At 41.9% G+C, this 17,571-nt stretch overlaps 3 protein-coding genes and 3 long non-coding RNA genes across 11 annotated transcripts in view; 2 read left to right on the forward strand and 4 right to left on the reverse strand.

Annotated features, from left to right (window-relative positions):
- Window positions 1-600, reverse strand: part of LOC135352069 (traf2 and NCK-interacting protein kinase-like) — a 52,162-nt gene extending 51,562 nt beyond the window's left edge. The window contains exon 1 of the mRNA XM_064551187.1: window positions 520-600. The gene's annotated coding sequence lies outside the window, so the exon portion shown is untranslated. The remainder of the gene's footprint in view (window positions 1-519) is intronic.
- Window positions 1-17,571, forward strand: part of LOC135352059 (uncharacterized) — a gene marked incomplete in the record, with an annotated part of 851,949 nt that overhangs the window by 528,392 nt on the left and 305,986 nt on the right.
- LOC135352156 (uncharacterized) lies at window positions 820-1,624 on the reverse strand. Of its 2 annotated transcripts, XR_010399612.1 has the most exons (6): window positions 1,558-1,624; window positions 1,358-1,507; window positions 1,246-1,305; window positions 1,149-1,207; window positions 1,004-1,095; window positions 820-946 (listed from the first exon to the last, which is right to left on the reverse strand). It is a non-coding gene; the product is annotated as an uncharacterized LOC135352156 (long non-coding RNA). The 2 variants fall into 2 exon arrangements; XR_010399613.1 differs by lacking the exon at window positions 1,246-1,305.
- On the reverse strand, window positions 3,087-4,325 carry LOC135352152 (uncharacterized). The gene is made up of 2 exons (XR_010399602.1): window positions 4,180-4,325; window positions 3,087-3,710 (listed from the first exon to the last, which is right to left on the reverse strand). It is a non-coding gene; the product is annotated as an uncharacterized LOC135352152 (long non-coding RNA).
- LOC135352159 (uncharacterized) overlaps window positions 5,026-17,571 on the forward strand; it is a 41,497-nt gene continuing 28,951 nt past the window's right edge. The window contains exons 1-4 of one of the 5 annotated variants that reach the window (XR_010399616.1): window positions 5,026-5,040; window positions 5,365-6,684; window positions 6,995-8,122; window positions 8,267-8,587. This is a non-coding gene — a long non-coding RNA (uncharacterized LOC135352159). Of the gene's footprint in view, window positions 5,041-5,364; window positions 6,685-6,994; window positions 8,123-8,266; window positions 8,588-17,571 lie in introns of those variants that run through there. The other 4 variants (XR_010399617.1, XR_010399619.1, XR_010399618.1 and 1 more) reach the window with 4 other exon arrangements.
- LOC135352077 (uncharacterized) lies at window positions 8,708-12,175 on the reverse strand. The gene is made up of 7 exons (XM_064551213.1): window positions 12,012-12,175; window positions 11,360-11,929; window positions 10,782-11,108; window positions 10,503-10,715; window positions 10,280-10,426; window positions 9,905-9,979; window positions 8,708-9,699 (listed from the first exon to the last, which is right to left on the reverse strand). Exons 1-7 carry the CDS (start codon window positions 12,120-12,122, stop codon window positions 8,776-8,778), a joined length of 2,367 nt encoding a protein of 788 aa, XP_064407283.1. The 5' UTR covers window positions 12,123-12,175; the 3' UTR covers window positions 8,708-8,775.

Here is a 17,571-nt window from a genome sequence, read left to right on the forward strand (position 1 = left end):
GGGGGGGGTGAATATTATAGCAGCTAACGAACTAAGCATTATGACTGTATGATTCCTGTGCTGAACTAGTGCTTACCCTCTGTCTTCACATCAGTAGGATTGCTTGCATCAGTAGACTGTAGATGATCTTTCTCGATGGTCCTGGCTATGTGAACTTCACTCACGATGGGACTTGACAAAGCCTCCACCATCTCTTTCCAGCTCTTCCCTCCTTCATTAAGCCATTTAATCAAACCCTCACGATAGCAGTCATCAGGATTGTTGCTCCATTCTTTCCCGATGCTGTGGATTGTAGCCTGGGGTACGTCAAGAATAAGCAAGATGTTTCGCCACTTAATTCGAGCATCAAACGTGACGAGGTACAATCTCTTTAGATCTGCTATTTGAGATAGTCAGACATCTTCTCTGTAGAATAATTATGGTTATAATTCAGAATTTGTCAGAATTATGTGATAAAATAATATTTGGTGTGTGCAAACTATAATTATCAAAATCATAGTAGGTACTGTCTGCACTTACTGATAATAATCCAGAGGCTACAGTGCTAGTATATAGTAGTGCAGTCAGTGCACGTACGTTAGTATCTTCACAACATTCATATCACAGCCAAAAATCCACGGGCCGTTTCATGCCTGTTACGGGCCCGTTACAGGCATGAAACCACATGGCGTATTCAACTGTTTGGTTAGATACTGCTTAGCAGCCTGTGGATTTCAGCATGTAATCAGCCGTGGAACGGGCTGTAAGCAGTCTGAGCACGGCCTGTAAGCAGCCCTGTGTTCTCAGTTAGTTCCGGTTTGCTTTTATACAGTTAAAAGCTGAGTTTGGCATGAATAATTCAACAAAGTGTTAACATTTTTAAGAAACAAACATAGCCAGACAGTTTGACAGTTTACAACACTAATAGGACTGTTTCTTCTAGCGCTTGTGCTGCTCGAGTGTGTCACTGTGTGTATAAAGAAGACATGTGAATAATGGTTGCAAAGAAAATAATGTTTCTTACCGTTTGCTCGACTGTTTGTACTACCAGCCATGTCCTCTGTTTGTCAATCATGTTTGCTCGACTGTTTGTACTACCAGCCATGTCCTCTGTCTCTGTGTGTATAAAGAAGACATGTGAATATTGTTGCAAAGAAAATGTTTCTTACCAATATAATGTGTTGTTCGACTGTTCGTACTGTCCACAGACCAGCCATGTCCTCCGTCACTGTGTATATATAATATAATTATAGTCTTACCATATACATTTTTTGTTCGACTGTTTGTACTGTCACAGACCAGCCATGTCCACAGCCAGTAACTTAACTAAAGCAAAACACAAACAAAGTTTTTATAATTATTATGAATGATTGCTTACCTGCCAAATTCTAAAGTATAGGTGTGTCCACGATGCTGTAATTAGACCAATCAATGTAAACGACAATAATTATTATTGTAAAATACCTTCTGGGGTCATGATGGGTTGAAATCATTGATGGCATGAGCATTCCAATTTATATATGTACATCTGTATGTGTGCATCAGTACACGAGTTTAAAGTGATATTAATTGGCTCACATTCTCAAGTAGTGTGACAAGGAATCTCAATCTCTCGAGCTCAATCAGTACAGCAATGATGACATATCACATAGACACAGGTACATCTGTATGTGTGCATATGTAAACGAGTTCGAGTAAGTGAGTCAATAATAGAACCTGAATCTCGAGCTCGTAAAGTAATGATGACACAGACAACTGTAGATAATATCATAGGTATACATTTACATGCATTTTATATACCTCGTACTCACCTATTTAGTAGCTGTTGTAGAGGTGCATATCCTCCTTTTTAGTTGTGTATTCCTATACATAAGCAGCATATGGACCAACATTTTAAACACCAGCTGAACACTCACTTATAACATTGTAGAAGAAGTCAACAACCTGCGTCGCGTCAGGGCAACCAGATCTGCAATATGAAATAACTCCGTCAACATAATTATTTATACATGACCACATAAGCACACCTTGTAGCCTATAGAGCTAGACTCCTAGAGACAGTGAGAGAAGAATTGCAGAGACATCTAGCAGCTGATAAATGGACAGAAGTGAGTATTAATTAGACCTACTATACTAGCTCCTCTACTTACTTCCTCTCTCTCTCTCTTTTTCTTGCTAGCTGGCCTTGGCAGTCAGCTCCATAAATAATATAATTACTCCATCCATTCTTTAAAGCTGCAACTGAACCAGAAGATCAAACTGAAGCACCTTTTCAGTCTCTTGGTGGATTTCGTAGCTAAGCAACTTTCTATCTGCGCATGCGCATACACTGGCTGCACGTGGGTGGTACAGCCTGAAACAGGCCCGTTATTTACGGTCCGTATTCAGGACAGGATGTACGTGCTGTAACGGGCCTGTGGTTCCAGGATGTAAGCAGGCCGTGGGCGATTACATCTGCATACAGGCCCGTATTCCGGCCTGTATTCAGCTGATTTTCCCCACGGGCCTGAAACGTTCCCGTGGATTTTTGGCTGTGTAACTGATAACATTACAAGACACGCCCTTTTTCCTCTGCAGAATAAACAATATCTTGTCACGTGATAAACCACATGGATTGAAATTGTGCAGTCAGTTTTGAAGCTCTGAGCAAGTGGTCAAACTATTTGTCTGTATTGGTGGAGGCTGAAGACATGAGTCCATGGACAGGGCTACTGAGGAACCTTCATCAAGAACGAGGTACATGTTAATATTAATGTGTAGTTAACTTTGGCCTTGTGCATGATACCGTACCCAGGTAACACACACCATAGATAGTAGAGGAAGGGGATTGTGAACGAGATCACGTGAACTCAATTTCATGGACTGTCCGTGTTAGACGGAAGCATTAGCAGAATGGCCGGAAGTAGACAGGAAGTATATAGATCTGTGTTGCTGGGTATGGTTGCAGCCTCCTCTGTGGGCCCTCCTGCTAGTGAAGACATATCAAGGAAGTAGGGACTCTGAGCTATGTGTGTATGCAAGCTTTTAGTTTTGAAATTCTTTTTTTTGTAGGTTCTTTCTACTCTGGAAATGTGTCTATGCTCTACAATTATACAATATAAAATATCCATGACAACTCATCATCTATATAACATTATTATGAACTGCAGACAAGCCATGACATTGTAAAGATACACGTATATTATGAACGATATGAGTCAGAATGTGTTGTCAGAGTCCGGTCTTCTGCGTTTGGGTAACGGTTCGTGAACAATTTTTTGACAGAACTTACCTGATCAACTATATAATAAGTGTAGAAGAGTGATGCTTTCACAAATCTAATTAAACATTTAAGGCCAGGATTTTCATCACAAAAGTTCAGGGAATCGATGTATCTCAATCAAAATAGCACAGCACGCTGGTAACTTAGGTTGAAAGAACTGGAGTGATGAGGAGAGAGGGGGTGTAAGGGTATATTCAGAACGTACTGACAAATTCCAAATGAGCTGGCACTGAACACACGAGGTGACGATGACATCAACTCTTGGCAGCTTGACAATGGTGAGCACGTTCTTGACGGCAATTAGTTCAACACTGACTTGGCAACCAAGAAGTGGAGAGATTCAAGAGTTGCTGGTCGACTCAGGTAAAGGCTGATGAGAGCAGACGGGGGATGTCTGCTGCTTCTTGCTTTTCTTTTGCTGAAAAAAACGCAATTTCTGACTTCCCATGCCCATTGTTTACAATCACACCTGTGTGGGAAAAGAGCAACATGACATTTTCACACTTTTTCATTGAGGAAAAATTCTTCTTTCGAGTTAGTACAGCTACTATGTAATAGCTATTCTCATAGAGTAAAGCTAAAAGAATCAGAAAATTCACACTAAAACTTTCAATTGTGAACAGTCAGATCAGGACACCCCACACAAAGAAGGCACCCCATTCGACTTATTTCACAACACTGGAGAACAACAAAAAGCTTACATATCAAAAAAAGGGGCTATCCTGTTAAAGCTCAAGTCAAGGAAACAGCCAATATGCTTACTAGCTTCTAAAAGTGTATCAGAAACTAGATTCTCCCCAAACAGTGCTAAAAACAGGTAAATGGTGAGTCATAGCTAACTTGTAGCTCAACAGGTATATCTTATTACTTAAAACGCTCAAAATATTGTTAGTATAGATTACTACTGACATTAAAGCTCTTAGATAGTCGTTTCTTACCTTTAGAACCGAGTAAAACTCTGAAAAGTCTTTAGCCCGCTCAAAATTAGTCAATTCGCGGTCTAACGCGGATAGACCTCAGCTCTCATGTATGATCTATAGCGCACGTGATCTCGTTCACAATCCCCTTCCTCTACTATCTATGCACACACACACACAGTTCCAAGTAACATATAAAGCTAGCATTTAAAAACAAGGTCTCCTAGGACGTTTCGTTTTCGTTTGCTTTCGTATTACATGGTTAGAATTTGCATGATGGTAACTACCTCCCAAATAACGAACACACACACACACACTTGTTGTTCCCGCCCACTCACACAGGAGGTCCACACGCTAACTAGCGATGATGGTTTGCCCTCTGACATGACCTCTGAGGATGGCTCCACCCTCAACGCTATAGGCCACGCCCTCATCCAGATACAGCAAGGTGGACAGACCACCCCCTCATCTCAGTTCCTCATCACTAGGAGCACCTCATCTGGTTCAGAGTCTGGACAAAATGGTGAGTATTGGAGGCCAAATTTATCAGTGTGACGATACATTTTTTGAGGCAAATCCAAAAGTTATAGGCCTCGATAAGTTATCCAAGTGCTTGTACGTACTAATTACATGTAAAACCATGAGTATTATTGCTAATGTTTGATATAAAATAATCATAAAATAAGGTTTCTTGGAAGTGGTGTTGAAAAATAGTCAGTTTTTACTATGTTGTTGTGTGTGTTGAGGTCCTCTGTATGTGATGATCCCACCATCCAGTAGTGCTGAGATACTGCATGCAATGGGTCGACCTATAGCACCCAAGATGAGCGGGATATCAACTATGGATTATCACACGGCCGACCCCATCGTTCAAATGCAGTTGTGAGTACACAGTTCATGTGATTGCCTACCTCTGCATAACATGTATGACAGTATGTTAGGAAAAGCATCATTCTTGCTACATACAGTATTACTAGAATATTTTGCTGGTGAAAAACCTTTGCCAATCAGCAACAAAGTTGATCCTTTGCGATTGTGCTAACTATTGCGTTCTGGCAAGGATCGTGTGTATTTATAATCACTTTAGGTTTTGCGATTTTATTGTTGCAAATTGATCAACCCTCGCAAAATTTGCATATGCTTGCAAAACATTCTAGTAATACGGTAACTGTGAGGAGTGTTGTTATTATGGTGGTTGGTTTGCAGGTCTGGGGATATGGCTGCCAACAGGGAAGCTCAGAGGAAGGCTACACTCAATGAAGGTGATGCAAATTCAATACTGAAAGTTAGAGTGTACAACAGATGTACATGTACTTACGTGGTCATAATCAAATAGAAGCATTTCCCACAAAGTACAGTTACGAAGCTTTAACATCAAATCTGCCACTTCTAAAACTAGTGTTCAAGCTGGCGCTGTGCTAATGCCTCTCGCCATGTTTTTGCTTTCGCTCAAAAGTATTAGAGTGTTATCTATAATGAATTTTATATTAAAGTTAGCTTATCTATATAAAGTCACTGAGAAGAAAAGACTTATTTACATGCATCTATTGTTATTATTTATTGTATTATGTGGCTTACCAGGACCTCAAGAAAGAAGAAAATTGATTCTTCCAGGATCTGTAGTTCAGTGTATATAATATCTAAGAAGAAAAGACCTGTGTACATGCATATTGTTATCTATATAGTTATATGGTAGTGTTTTGTGGCTAATACCAGGCCCTCAAGACAAAGATGATTCTGCCAGGAGGATCTGGATCTTGGATATCACACATGGGGAATGAGCGCGCATGCGCATTACATCCACAGGAATAATTAAAGGGTGTGTCCAAAGAGATAAATGGCTGCTGCTAGCTAGCTGTTTTAACAGATATTTTCTGAGTATTGTAGCTAACAAAAAGCTAGCGCTTTAGTGCAAGGCTAACTCATATATTGAATAGAAAGTTTGTGAGGACAGATGATGCTATGAAAGATTCTGAAGAGACTGCAACAGCCTTCAATGTGAGTCAAACTAGCCATAACTGGAGAAAGAAGCTTTAGTTTGCTAATCCAAGATCATAATCCAAGAGAACGTGGCTAGAAGCCTATAGAAGCTGTTAGTTTTCGTCGCATTGCAACCGTTGAGCAGTTATAGCTGGAATACACAGACAGACAGACAGACAGACACACACACAGTCAGCTTTACCGTATCTCTCGTGCGGCTACGCCTCGAGGCATAACTAATAACTTGTTTTGTAGAGGCTATCTAATGCTGTAAACGCATTCTTAATTATTAATTATGCCTTGGTTTTTATACTGTACAGTGGTGTACGTGTGTGTGTGTGAGGTCAAGGTTCATTCATTTTGCCAATTGGCTCAGCTTCATTGTACATGCCCTAAACACGATAATTACCAGTTGTTGTTGTTCTTCCCACGCCCAGTTGAGCGTTGTTGGCGTCGGGACAGGATCAACGAGCTCATCAAGATACTGGCTCAGATAGTGCCTGCTTGTCAGAAGAAAGACGCAACTATACTGGTTCCATTGTCGGGGTGAGTGTGTGTGTCTGTTCATGTGTATACTAAAGTACTATTGAAAGCCATCGAAATAACTACTAACTTGGTTTTTTTTAAGCCTAAATTTCTTAATAATATTGCTAAGCTTTTTTAAGCATGCATTAGTGTAGAGCCCAGTGTTACGTTAGTTACTAGTAGCATAGAATCCAGCAGAGTTCATCGTATATAACACATGTAGTTAGTTGTACATAAAATATAATTGCTATTTTTTAACAGCAATTAAGCATGTTTTTTTGTTATCTCCACGTACATGTCTCACCCTCACGTCATGTTTCCCTGACTGCAGTATGTGTTCAGCAAGGGAACGATACTGGACAAGACAGTGGACTACTTGAAAAAGCTCGTATTTCAATCCTCTCAACAATAGTGTATAGTATATTATAATATAATAATAATAGTATATCCTCCATTGCGAGCACGACCACTTCTCCGTCCACTCCTGTACCGAAATCCTCCATGCTGTCACAAGCCAACAACAATGGTGATGGTGGTGGTGGTGGTGGTCTCTCTGCCGCGGCTGCTGCTAGTCTGCTCAACACTCTGATTCTGGCTCAGAATGTGCTCACAAGCAACTCAAGTGCTGGTAGCCCCGGGCAAGATTCAATGTCTATGGAAACGGTGGACCAATCCTCTCAACAGTATTATAATTGTGGACTGTTTATACTGTTCTAGTTTTAACGTGTGTTTTTTAGTAATCTCTCCTTCACTTACTATAGCTACATTGTCAGTATTATTATGTATACATAGTTTTTATACATGATATTTGTGTGGAGCTCTTTGAGAAAAATATTGTAGCCAAGCCCATTTATATGTAACCACGCCCATTATAATTATGTGCAGCCTAGCCTCCATCTCAAGCGGCACTTCCTAGAAAGTTGGCCTGGTAATCGACTGCTTGTGCATGAGCTAACCATTAGCTGGCATTGAGAAGAACCTTCATCAAGAACAAGGTACGTGTGTATAATGTGTAGTTATGCAGTGCAATGAGTTGACTGTGTACTATTGAATGTACAGTACAAAGAATGGGAACCTAGCATGCTTACTAGTCTGTATGCACTTGTATACAAGGTATGCTTCAATGTATGCAGTTTAGGTGTGTACAGGGAAACGTGTGTCAATTGAGAACACTAGCTCACAATATTTGTACATGACATTGTACAGTACGTGTACCAGACCCTTCATCACACTACCAGTTTGAATGTGTCCATGTGTTGTTTATCCTGGCTACAGGACACTGCCGAGGGTAGCACTTCAGTGCTCTAGTTCTAATTGTAGATTGACTGATCAATTTGTCTTCTGTACTATTGTTTGATTTTTCCGCCCCTCATCTTTTCCGGCCCCCAGTTATGCGGCCATTTTTCAGCCCGACCAAGTGTTGAGGAGACAAGAAGAGGCACTGAGAATGGAGGTAGAGGTACAGAGTACATTAGCTGGAAAATGCATTTGTGTCATACTTTGTAGAGTCCCTTAAAGTCATTCAAGGTCAGCTATAGTGTGTCCTATTTGAGGTGTGCAATGTACGACCCCCCCCCCCACACACACACACACACACCTTTAGGCGTACTATGCTGCTAAGAAGGCCACTCAGTGTGACTATGACCGTGTGACTCTTTAACCCCTCAGTTCCATTAGGATAACTGGGGGCCGGAAAAGATAAGCCTACTATGCTGCTAAGAAAGAGAGGGGCCTCACGTAAACTGGCCACTCAGTGTGACTATGATCATGTGACTCTTTAACCCCTCAGTTCCCGAGCCCCACCCCTCACTGTCTGACTCGGAAGAGGAGATAGACTTTGTATTCTGGGAGAAGGCGTCCACCCTACCCTCGGACAAGACCCCAACCAAGGACCTGAACTTGTTATGAGACTGTTAAATATTATTTTGTCTGTTTCTGTACTATTTTCTGGCAATGTAATTATGTATGTACCACTTCATGTCATCATAATAACTATAATTATAATTATGCGATAAAATTCTGTTGCAACTTAATATTCTCAACATGATAAAAAGAACATCAATATCGTTATAAACTCATCGCACAATTAAAGAGAAGCAATTAACAAAATAACTAATTAGTGCTTATAGAGAAGAAATGAACAGTTTGAATATAAAGAAATGAATCTGTCTGTCCTCCGGCTACAATGACCTCTCCACTAGGAAGTACTGAGCATGTGCAGAAGTATCGTGCAGTAGGCAGGTCTCCCACTTTCACCCACCTCCTGGTGTCAGGCTGGTAGAGGTGGATCGATGAACTTGAGTTGCGTCTGTCGTCCGCTCCACCAACGGCTAATAGTGACCTCCCAATACTGAGAGGAGCTGAGAACACGAGTGGTGCTTCCTGTAAGGTCTGCCAGAGAGTGGGTGTGTCCAGGTTGGAAAGGGCCTTTGCAATGAGTTCATTGAGGTCGACGTGGTGCACTGTCTTGATTGCCCTATTGTGATTGTACCCTCCCATTAAGTAGAGGGTGTTTCCTATGAGAGTCGATTTCAGTACTGATCGTGGGTTAGGTAGTGACTGAGCAATGTACCATCTTCTTGATGCCACGTCCAACACCTCCACAATGGAGGTAGGTCCTTTATCATCCTCCCCACCAGCTACAATGATGTGGTTGTTGAAGGAGACAGCTGTTGAGCAATCACGAGCAATGTTCATTGGTGGGTACGGGTGAGTCCATTTCCCTGATTCAAACACTGCAAGCTGATTGGTGCGTTTGTTGTTTCTTGGATCAATTCCTCCCACCAGCACTAGTCGATTAGCGAGTGATGTCATAGCGAAGTACTGGGCAGTGTACTCTGGTAGTTTGGTCCATTGATCTTGCTCGAGCTTCATCACTGTACAGCTGTCATGATAATTGTCTGCATCACCTCCACCAACATACACCGTGTCACCGATAACAACACTCTGTACCGAGTAGCCCATCTTGATTAGCATGTCTTTTCCTCTTCTCCATTTCAGAGTGAGTGGAGGTCTCAACTCTCTGGGAGGGGGACCCTGAATAATGAATGAGTGTAATTAGGATAGTGTCTACTAACAAGCGAGTGTTACTTGTAGCAATAATTGCATGCACACTAAATCACTTTCTCTAATTAGCTTAAGAGGCCACGCCCACCAGTCTAATAGAATGTACAGTACGATTATAAGAGATCAAAGCTTCTACTATAGCTCTGCAATAATATAATGGTGCATTTTGTCTCACCAGTCTCTGCTGTTGAATGATGGCGTCTCTCCTGACCAGCTCAGCATCTTTGTGCCCAATTTGTTCCCTGTGTGCCTGTACAGGGGAACGTTGGTGGAAATCAAACACAGACATGAATAACATTAGAGAAAATTCTACAACAGAACGAGAACAAACAACAATTTCCGCTAAAGGAAGTACATAATTATAGGCACACTCAAACGGATGTGTATTTAGCAGCTTAACATGATTTATACAATAGCATCAATTGTTGAGGTATACTACTATTGTTGGAATCTCATCGACACACTTAGCTACATGTACGCAAACAAATATCATTATTGTAGTATAATACTAGCGTATAAGAGTGTGTGCATTTGGTGACTACTATAATACCTGTAAGAGAGCGGCCCTCTCAACTAGAGCAGCCTCTCTCTGGGAAATGAGATCAGTGATCGTTGACTCTTGTTCACTGAGTTGTCTGTCCTTGTCAGCAATCACACCATCTTTGGTGGCAGCATTAGCACGGACACTATTCAATATCTGTATAAAGTGAAAAAAGGTTATCAACAAGCTAGCTTGTTGACTTATAATGAACAAGTAAAGTGGTTCTGCTGACCTGTTGCTGTCTAACCAGCTGAGTATCTTTGTCTGCTACTTGCTCATCTTTTTGTACCAGAAGTGCAGCGTTCTGTTCCAACTGGTATCCTTGCTGTTCAAGTTGATTGTCTTTTTGCACTAGAAGTGCATCTTTCTCAGTAAGTTGCTCATCTTTCTGTACTATTTGCTCATCTTTCCTCTCCAGTATCCTGTCTTTCTGGACCACCTCTCTCTGAGAACAGAGTACAGCATGCAGTGTCAGACCCTTGCACCCACTAGCTCACTGGACTGGACTCACCTGTAGAGCCTCTATCCTCTTCTCCTTTGCCCTGAGGGTCCTGGCAGTCTTCACTCGTGCAATGTCCAGCTGAAGCAGTCCTCCGTCCATCTCCCTCCCCACCTCCTCCAGAGACGAGAGGAGCTCAGCGGTGGTCGGTCTTCTCTCTGGGGTGTTGGCCAGACACTCCCTCACCAGACCAAACAAAGGGTGCTCACGTCCACCCGCCAGACTCCTCTCAAGGAGAGCCGTGTAGGGACCTCGACGCTCAAACTCTGAGCGAGCCAGGAGGTGGTCTGGGTTGTTGGGGTCGCTGTACGTGGGGGCAAGGAGATCTCCTGGAAACACCTAGTCCAATGACACAAGTGGAGGAACATGTTAATACTGACTGTCATGATTGTTTTTATGTATGTCTGTATGTATGGAGAAAATGAGTGCACGTATATTCACAATCATACATACAAAATGCATTTGCTGAAGGTCAACAATATTAAAGGGGGATCTCCCCAACACATACAACCACAATACTAATAAGGTAATTCACTGCATGAAAGGTCACCAGGAATCTAACCTATGAATATCATTAACTACACACGTACTTGTGTGAGTGCAAACAACTGCAGCACTCCGAAAGAGAAGACGTCTAGACTGGGTCCGTACACACTGTGACCTCTGTCAGAGAGGGCCTCGGGCGGCATGTACACCAGTGTCCCAGGAAACCTCGTCAGAGTCCTGGCCAGTCGACCAGGCTCCAGATTAACGATACGAGAGTTACCAAAGTCTGTGATCTTGGCTCTCAGAGATGCCGTCAGCAGGACGTTCCTGGCAGTGAGGTCACGATGGACCACGGACTCACGATGCAGGTGGAGCAGCCCTCGAGCCACACAGACCAGAATGTACTGGGTGACAGAGAGGGGGATGTTGGGGGTGGACTCCAGGAGATCGTCCAGACTTGAGTCCAGCCTCTCCATGACCAGGAGGGGCAGTCGAGTGCCAGTCACGAAACATAGCCCAATGAACTGGGTGATGTTGGGGTGACGGATGCGAGCCATGAGTCGACACTCTCGGCGGTAGTTCCCAGCTAGGTTGGCCACTCCACCACGCTCGTCTGTCTCCAGGAGAACCTCGTGGATCTTCTTGGCTGCATACACCTCACCATTGATCATCACCTGTGCATGGAGGCAGTCACACTTGAATAGCTAGCAGATACACTAGAGACAGTGCACAGAAACAGAGCATGCAGTGACTGACCTCTTGAACAGAGCCATAGGAGCCAGTTCCTAGAACTCTCTCCTCTCCAAAGTGCTCCACATTCTCCAGCACAAACTCCCTCAAGTCAGCATCATCTCGCAAAGAAAACATTGCTAGTATTAAAAGTTAATTAAGTTGCCCAGCTAGCTAGCTTGACAGCTACACAAGATACGCCCCTTTTCTTATTCAATCACATGCAAATATCTGCTGAATCAGCAAACCACGTGGTCATTTTGAAGCGCGGAGCAAATGGCTACTAGATCTATTGTCTCAGTGTTAGGTGGAGGCGTTGTCCAGTCCTATAATTTGTAGACCACAGTGACATAGCCAGGACCATGGAGAGAGACCATTGCTGAGGAGGTGGGAAGGGCAAGTTCCTGGCCAATTAGATGATCCTACATGACGAAGTTGCTCGTAAAGATGCAAGTCTGATGACAAACTCGGGATAATGAGTGAGTGATAGTGTTGTTATTTAATAGCCTGATAGGATATACCTACTGCCAACATTTTCATGTTCACTGTACCCAAGTATTGTATTTGGATGGTCCGGAAAAACTGTTGTAAACTAGTAAATAGTATGTAGAGGAGCCTACGCACGCGAGGGACTGGCAAACTGCCTATCAGTCACTCGTCTCAGCTGCAACGAGCATTGCAGCCTATCAGATTGCTCGTCATATTAGCCCTGTAATTGTAACCGCACTTACACTTCAGGGGATTCATTACATTCCAAAGTAGCTAAAGCAAAATTTAACCACATTATCTATAATGATATTCATGTTTGGTAGTGTCAAAATTATGATCCATATATTCCGCTGAGACGAGTGACTGATAAGCAGTTGGCCAGTCGCTCACGCTACGCGCCAGTCTACCTTTTTAATACCCTCGAAATATACCCGCTATATACGGTAGCTTCTTTATAGTGCATGGTGTGCTTAAATCAATACAAAATTCATGCCCAAATTGTGGAAAATAAGCGTGGACAATATTTAAATAACACGCATAGTTTAGTACATGCACGTGTACGTGTATTGAGTTTGCAATTCCTCAGGGCCATGTTCAAGCTGAACCCCAATGCAAAGACATCAAGTTCAAGCTGAATGCCCAAGAGTTCAAACCTCCGAGAGCAAGCTTCTCTCCAGTGGTCACTGCCTCCTCCACACCTCTCCGGTAAATGCAATCATATTATAATTGTGAAATAGCTTTTCCCGAATTTTGAATGTCATACCCCCAGGCCATAATAATCTGTCTTTGAGCTCGTGCATGCATGAACAATCTGCCATGATGATCTTAGTATTAGCATTGTACATGTACGGGATTGATCCCCATCCAGAACTACGAAACTAGCTGGCAAAAAGGACATCTAATTATTATTGCATATTGAGAATGCATTTTCAGTTGGTTGTATAATTGTTGCTTAGCAGTGGACTTTATAAATGCTTTTGTACTTTAGGTAACTAGCTGTGAGCTGGCTAAGGCTATGGCTATATATAGTCACTTTCAATTTGTTTTATATTGTCAAAGCTTTTCCTCGCAATGAGCGATTCTTCAGGACAAAAAAACTCAGTACTTTAGGTAACTAGCTGTGAGCTGGCTAAGGCTATGGCTATATATAGTCACTTTCAATTTGTTTTATATTGTCAAAGCTTTTCCTCGCAATGAGCGATTCTTCAGGACAAAAAAACTCAGTACTTTAGGTAACTAGCTGTGAGCTGGCTAAGGCTATGGCTATATATAGTCACTTTCAATTTGTTTTATATTGTCAAAGCTTTTCCTCGCAATGAGCGATTCTTCAGGACAAAAAAACTGTTGGAGGAGCATAAATCGAAAGGAACTGTCCCTAAGGATCTTTTGCTACCTAAGAAAAAAGCTCTGTTTGAAGATGGCCAAGGAACTTTGGACGCAATTTTTTTTTGTCCTGAAGAATCGCTCATTGCGAGGAAAAGCTTTGACAATATAAAACAAATTGAAAGTGACTATATATAGCCATAGCCTTAGCCAGCTCACAGCTAGTTACCTAAAGTACTGAGTTACCTAAAGTAAAATGTTGCACCTCACCTGCTACGGTACATGCTAACACTGTATATCACTATACAACCACTTTAAAGCATAATCACTCTCTTTATTGTCTCCCAAGAAGTTAAGTAGCTAACTGTTCTCTGTTGCACTGGATGAGTGCTGACTCGGCTCTGTTTAAGTCCAAGAGCAAGAAATCAAAGTGGCTCGACTAGTGAGTTGTGTCACGTCAGTTAGTGTGTAGAGTTGTAGTGAAGCTTTTCTTATTCTAGTCACTCTATAGAGATTATTATAGAATACAGTCAGGTTAATTAATGGACTCCATAGCAGACCTATGCCACCTCTAGAGTACAGCTATACTGTTTCACTGTATATCTTGAAGTAAGATTATAATCTAGTGCAATAAGATACTATTAGTGTTATGATTCTACTAAAACTCATTCTCAAAAGTTTCAGCCTATAGTCTAGTTTTATTTTATTGCTCCCGTTACTTGCTGCTTAGCCAGATCATATATACTATTGTATAACACTCCTCTGGTTTCTATAGATCTTTATTATTTATGTCAACAGCCAAGGGTAGCACTTCAGTGCTCTAGTTCTAATTGTAGATTGACTGATCGATTGTCTTCTGTACTATTGTTTGATTTTTCCACCCCTCATCTTTTCTGGCCCCCAGTTATGCGGCCATTTTTCAGCCCGGCCAAGTGTTGAGGAGACAAGAAGAGGCACTGAGAATGGAGGTAGAGGTACAGAGTATAATAGCTGGAAAATGCATTTGTGTCATACTTTGTAGCGTCCCTTAAAGTCATTCAAGGTCAATTATAGCAGGAGCCCATAAATAAGAGAAGGAGCGGCTGACTACGGGGATCACGTTTCGTAAGTGGTTATGACCGCATTTCCTTATATGCAGAGTCACTTGTGGTTGAATCCCTACACGTGTTATACAGGGCTGCGGTTTGCAAGCACTTAGTCGCTTCCAAACAAGGAAGTGCGGTTTCACTGGCAATTACGAGATGTGATCCCCGAGTATACGTTGAAGTTAGCCGCTCCTTCTCTTATTTATGGGTTCCTGGTTATAGTGTGTCCTATTTGAAGGTGTGCAATGTACAATCATGTACGACCCCCCCCCTACACACACACACCTTTAGACCTACTATGCTGCTAAGAAAGAGAGGGTCTCACGTAAACTGGCCACTCAGTGTGACTATGACCATGTGACTCTTTTACCCCTCAGTTCCCGAGCCCCACCCCTCACTGTCTGACTCGGAAGAGGAGATAGACTTTGGATTCTGGGAGAAGGCGTCCACCCTACCCTCGGACAAGACCCCAACCAAGGACCTGAACTTGTTATGAGACTGTTAAATATTATTTTGTCTGTTTTTGTACTATTTTCTGGCAATGTAATTATGTATGTACCACTTCATGTCATCATAATAACTATAATTATTTGCGATAAAATTCTGTTGCAACTTAATTTTCTCAACATGATAAAAAGAATATCAATATCGTTATAAACTCATCGCACAATTAAAGAGAAACAATTAACAAAATAACTAATTAGCACTTATAGTGAAGAAATCAACAGTTTGAATAATATTATAAAAATAAACGAAATATGCAAACTTCATTAGAAAACTTTTTTCAAAAAGATTGTTAACAATGCACAACATATTACAATAACTAATTAATCGCTTATACAAAAGAAATCAACTGTTTGAACATAATTACCACAAAATAGTTTTGTCTCTCCTCCGGCTACAATGACCTCTCCACTAGGAAGTACTGAGCATGTGCAGCGGTATCGTGCAGTAGGCAGGTCTCCTACTTTCACCCACCGCCTGGTGTCAGGCTGGTAGAGGTAGATCGATGAACTTGAGTTTTCTCCGTCCCGTCCACCAACGGCTAATAGTGACCTCCCAATACTGAGAGGAGCTGAGAACACGAGTGGTACTTCCTGTAAGGTCTGCCAGAGAGTGGGTGTGTCCAGGTTGGAAAGGGCCTTTGCGATGAGTTCATTGAGGTCGACGTGATGCACTGTCTTGATTGCCCTAGTGTGATCAAACCCTCCCATTAGGTAGAGGGTGTTTCCTATGAGAGTCGATTTCAGTGATGATCGTGGGTAAGGTAGTGACTGAGCAATGTACCATCTTCTTGATGCCACGTCCAACACCTCCACAGAGGAGGTATATACTTTATCATCATTCCCACCAGCTACAATGATGTGGTTGTTGTATTGTAAGTATTGTATTTGGATGGTCCGGAAAAACTGTTGTAAACTAGTAAATAGTATGTAGAGGAGGAGCCTACGCACGCGAGGGACTGGCAAACTGCCTATCAGTCACTCGTCTCAGCTGCAACGAGCATTGCAGCCTATCAGATTGCTCAACGTCATATTAGCCCTGTAATTGTAACCGCACTTACACTTCAGGGGATTCAATACATTCCATAGTAGCTAAATCTCATAGCAAAATTTAACCACATTATCTTCATGTTTGGTAGAGTTATAATTATGATCCATATATTCGAGTGACTGATAAGCAGTTGGCCAGTCGCTCGCACTACGCGCCAGTTTACCTTTTTAATACCCTCGAAATATACCCGCTATATACGGTAGCTTCTTTATCGTGCATAGTGTGCTTAAATCAATATGAAATTCATGCCCATATTGTGGAAAATAAGCGTGGACAATATTTAAATAACACGCATAGTTTAGTACATGTATGTGTATGTGTACTGAGTTTGCAATTCCTCAGGGCCATGTTCAAGCTGAACCCCAATGCAAAGACGTCCAAGTTCAATCTGAATGCCCAAGAGTTCAAACCTCCGAGAGCAAGCTTCTCTCCAGTGGTCACTGCCTCCTCCACACCTCTCTGGTAAATGCAATAATATTATTATAATTGTGAAATAGCTTTTCCCGAATTTCGAATGTCAAAATGTGCATACCCAGGCCATAATAATCTGTCTTTGAGCTCGTGCATGTACATGTACAATCTGCCATGATGATCTTAGTATTATCATTGTACATGTACGAGATTGATCCATCCAGAACTACGAAACTAGCTGGCAAAAAGGACATCTAATTATTATTGCATATTGAGAATGCATTTTCAGTTGGTTGTATAATTGTTGCTTAGCAGTGGACTTTATAAATGCTCTGTAGTACCCAAAAGGACAACTCCCCTAGAAGTGTCCTACTGGAATCAATATTAGGAGTTTTCACACTTTTTGTGTTTGGCCAGAGCCATTTGTTTATGCACAAGTCATATTTCTGCCTGACAGGGCCTTTGGGCCGTAGCCTTGGGCCTTGTCTGAAACCATGTTGGAGCCAAAGCTCCGTTCTGCAAATTGTGATTATGCTTATTTATATGCGTTTGTTAATTGTTAGTTCTAATTTGTTGTTTACGTGTCTGTGTCCATGAATAACTATTTGAGCATGTCATAAAATGCAATTCATAGGACAGGAATGTTGCCACCAACTAATGTGGGCCCTGTTTTAGTACTCCTATAAAGGCTAGAGTATTGGTTATTGTACGTTTCAATGTACACC

The sequence above is a fragment of the Halichondria panicea genome, chromosome 1, assembly GCF_963675165.1.
Source record: "Halichondria panicea chromosome 1, odHalPani1.1, whole genome shotgun sequence".
NCBI lineage: Eukaryota > Metazoa > Porifera > Demospongiae > Suberitida > Halichondriidae > Halichondria > Halichondria panicea.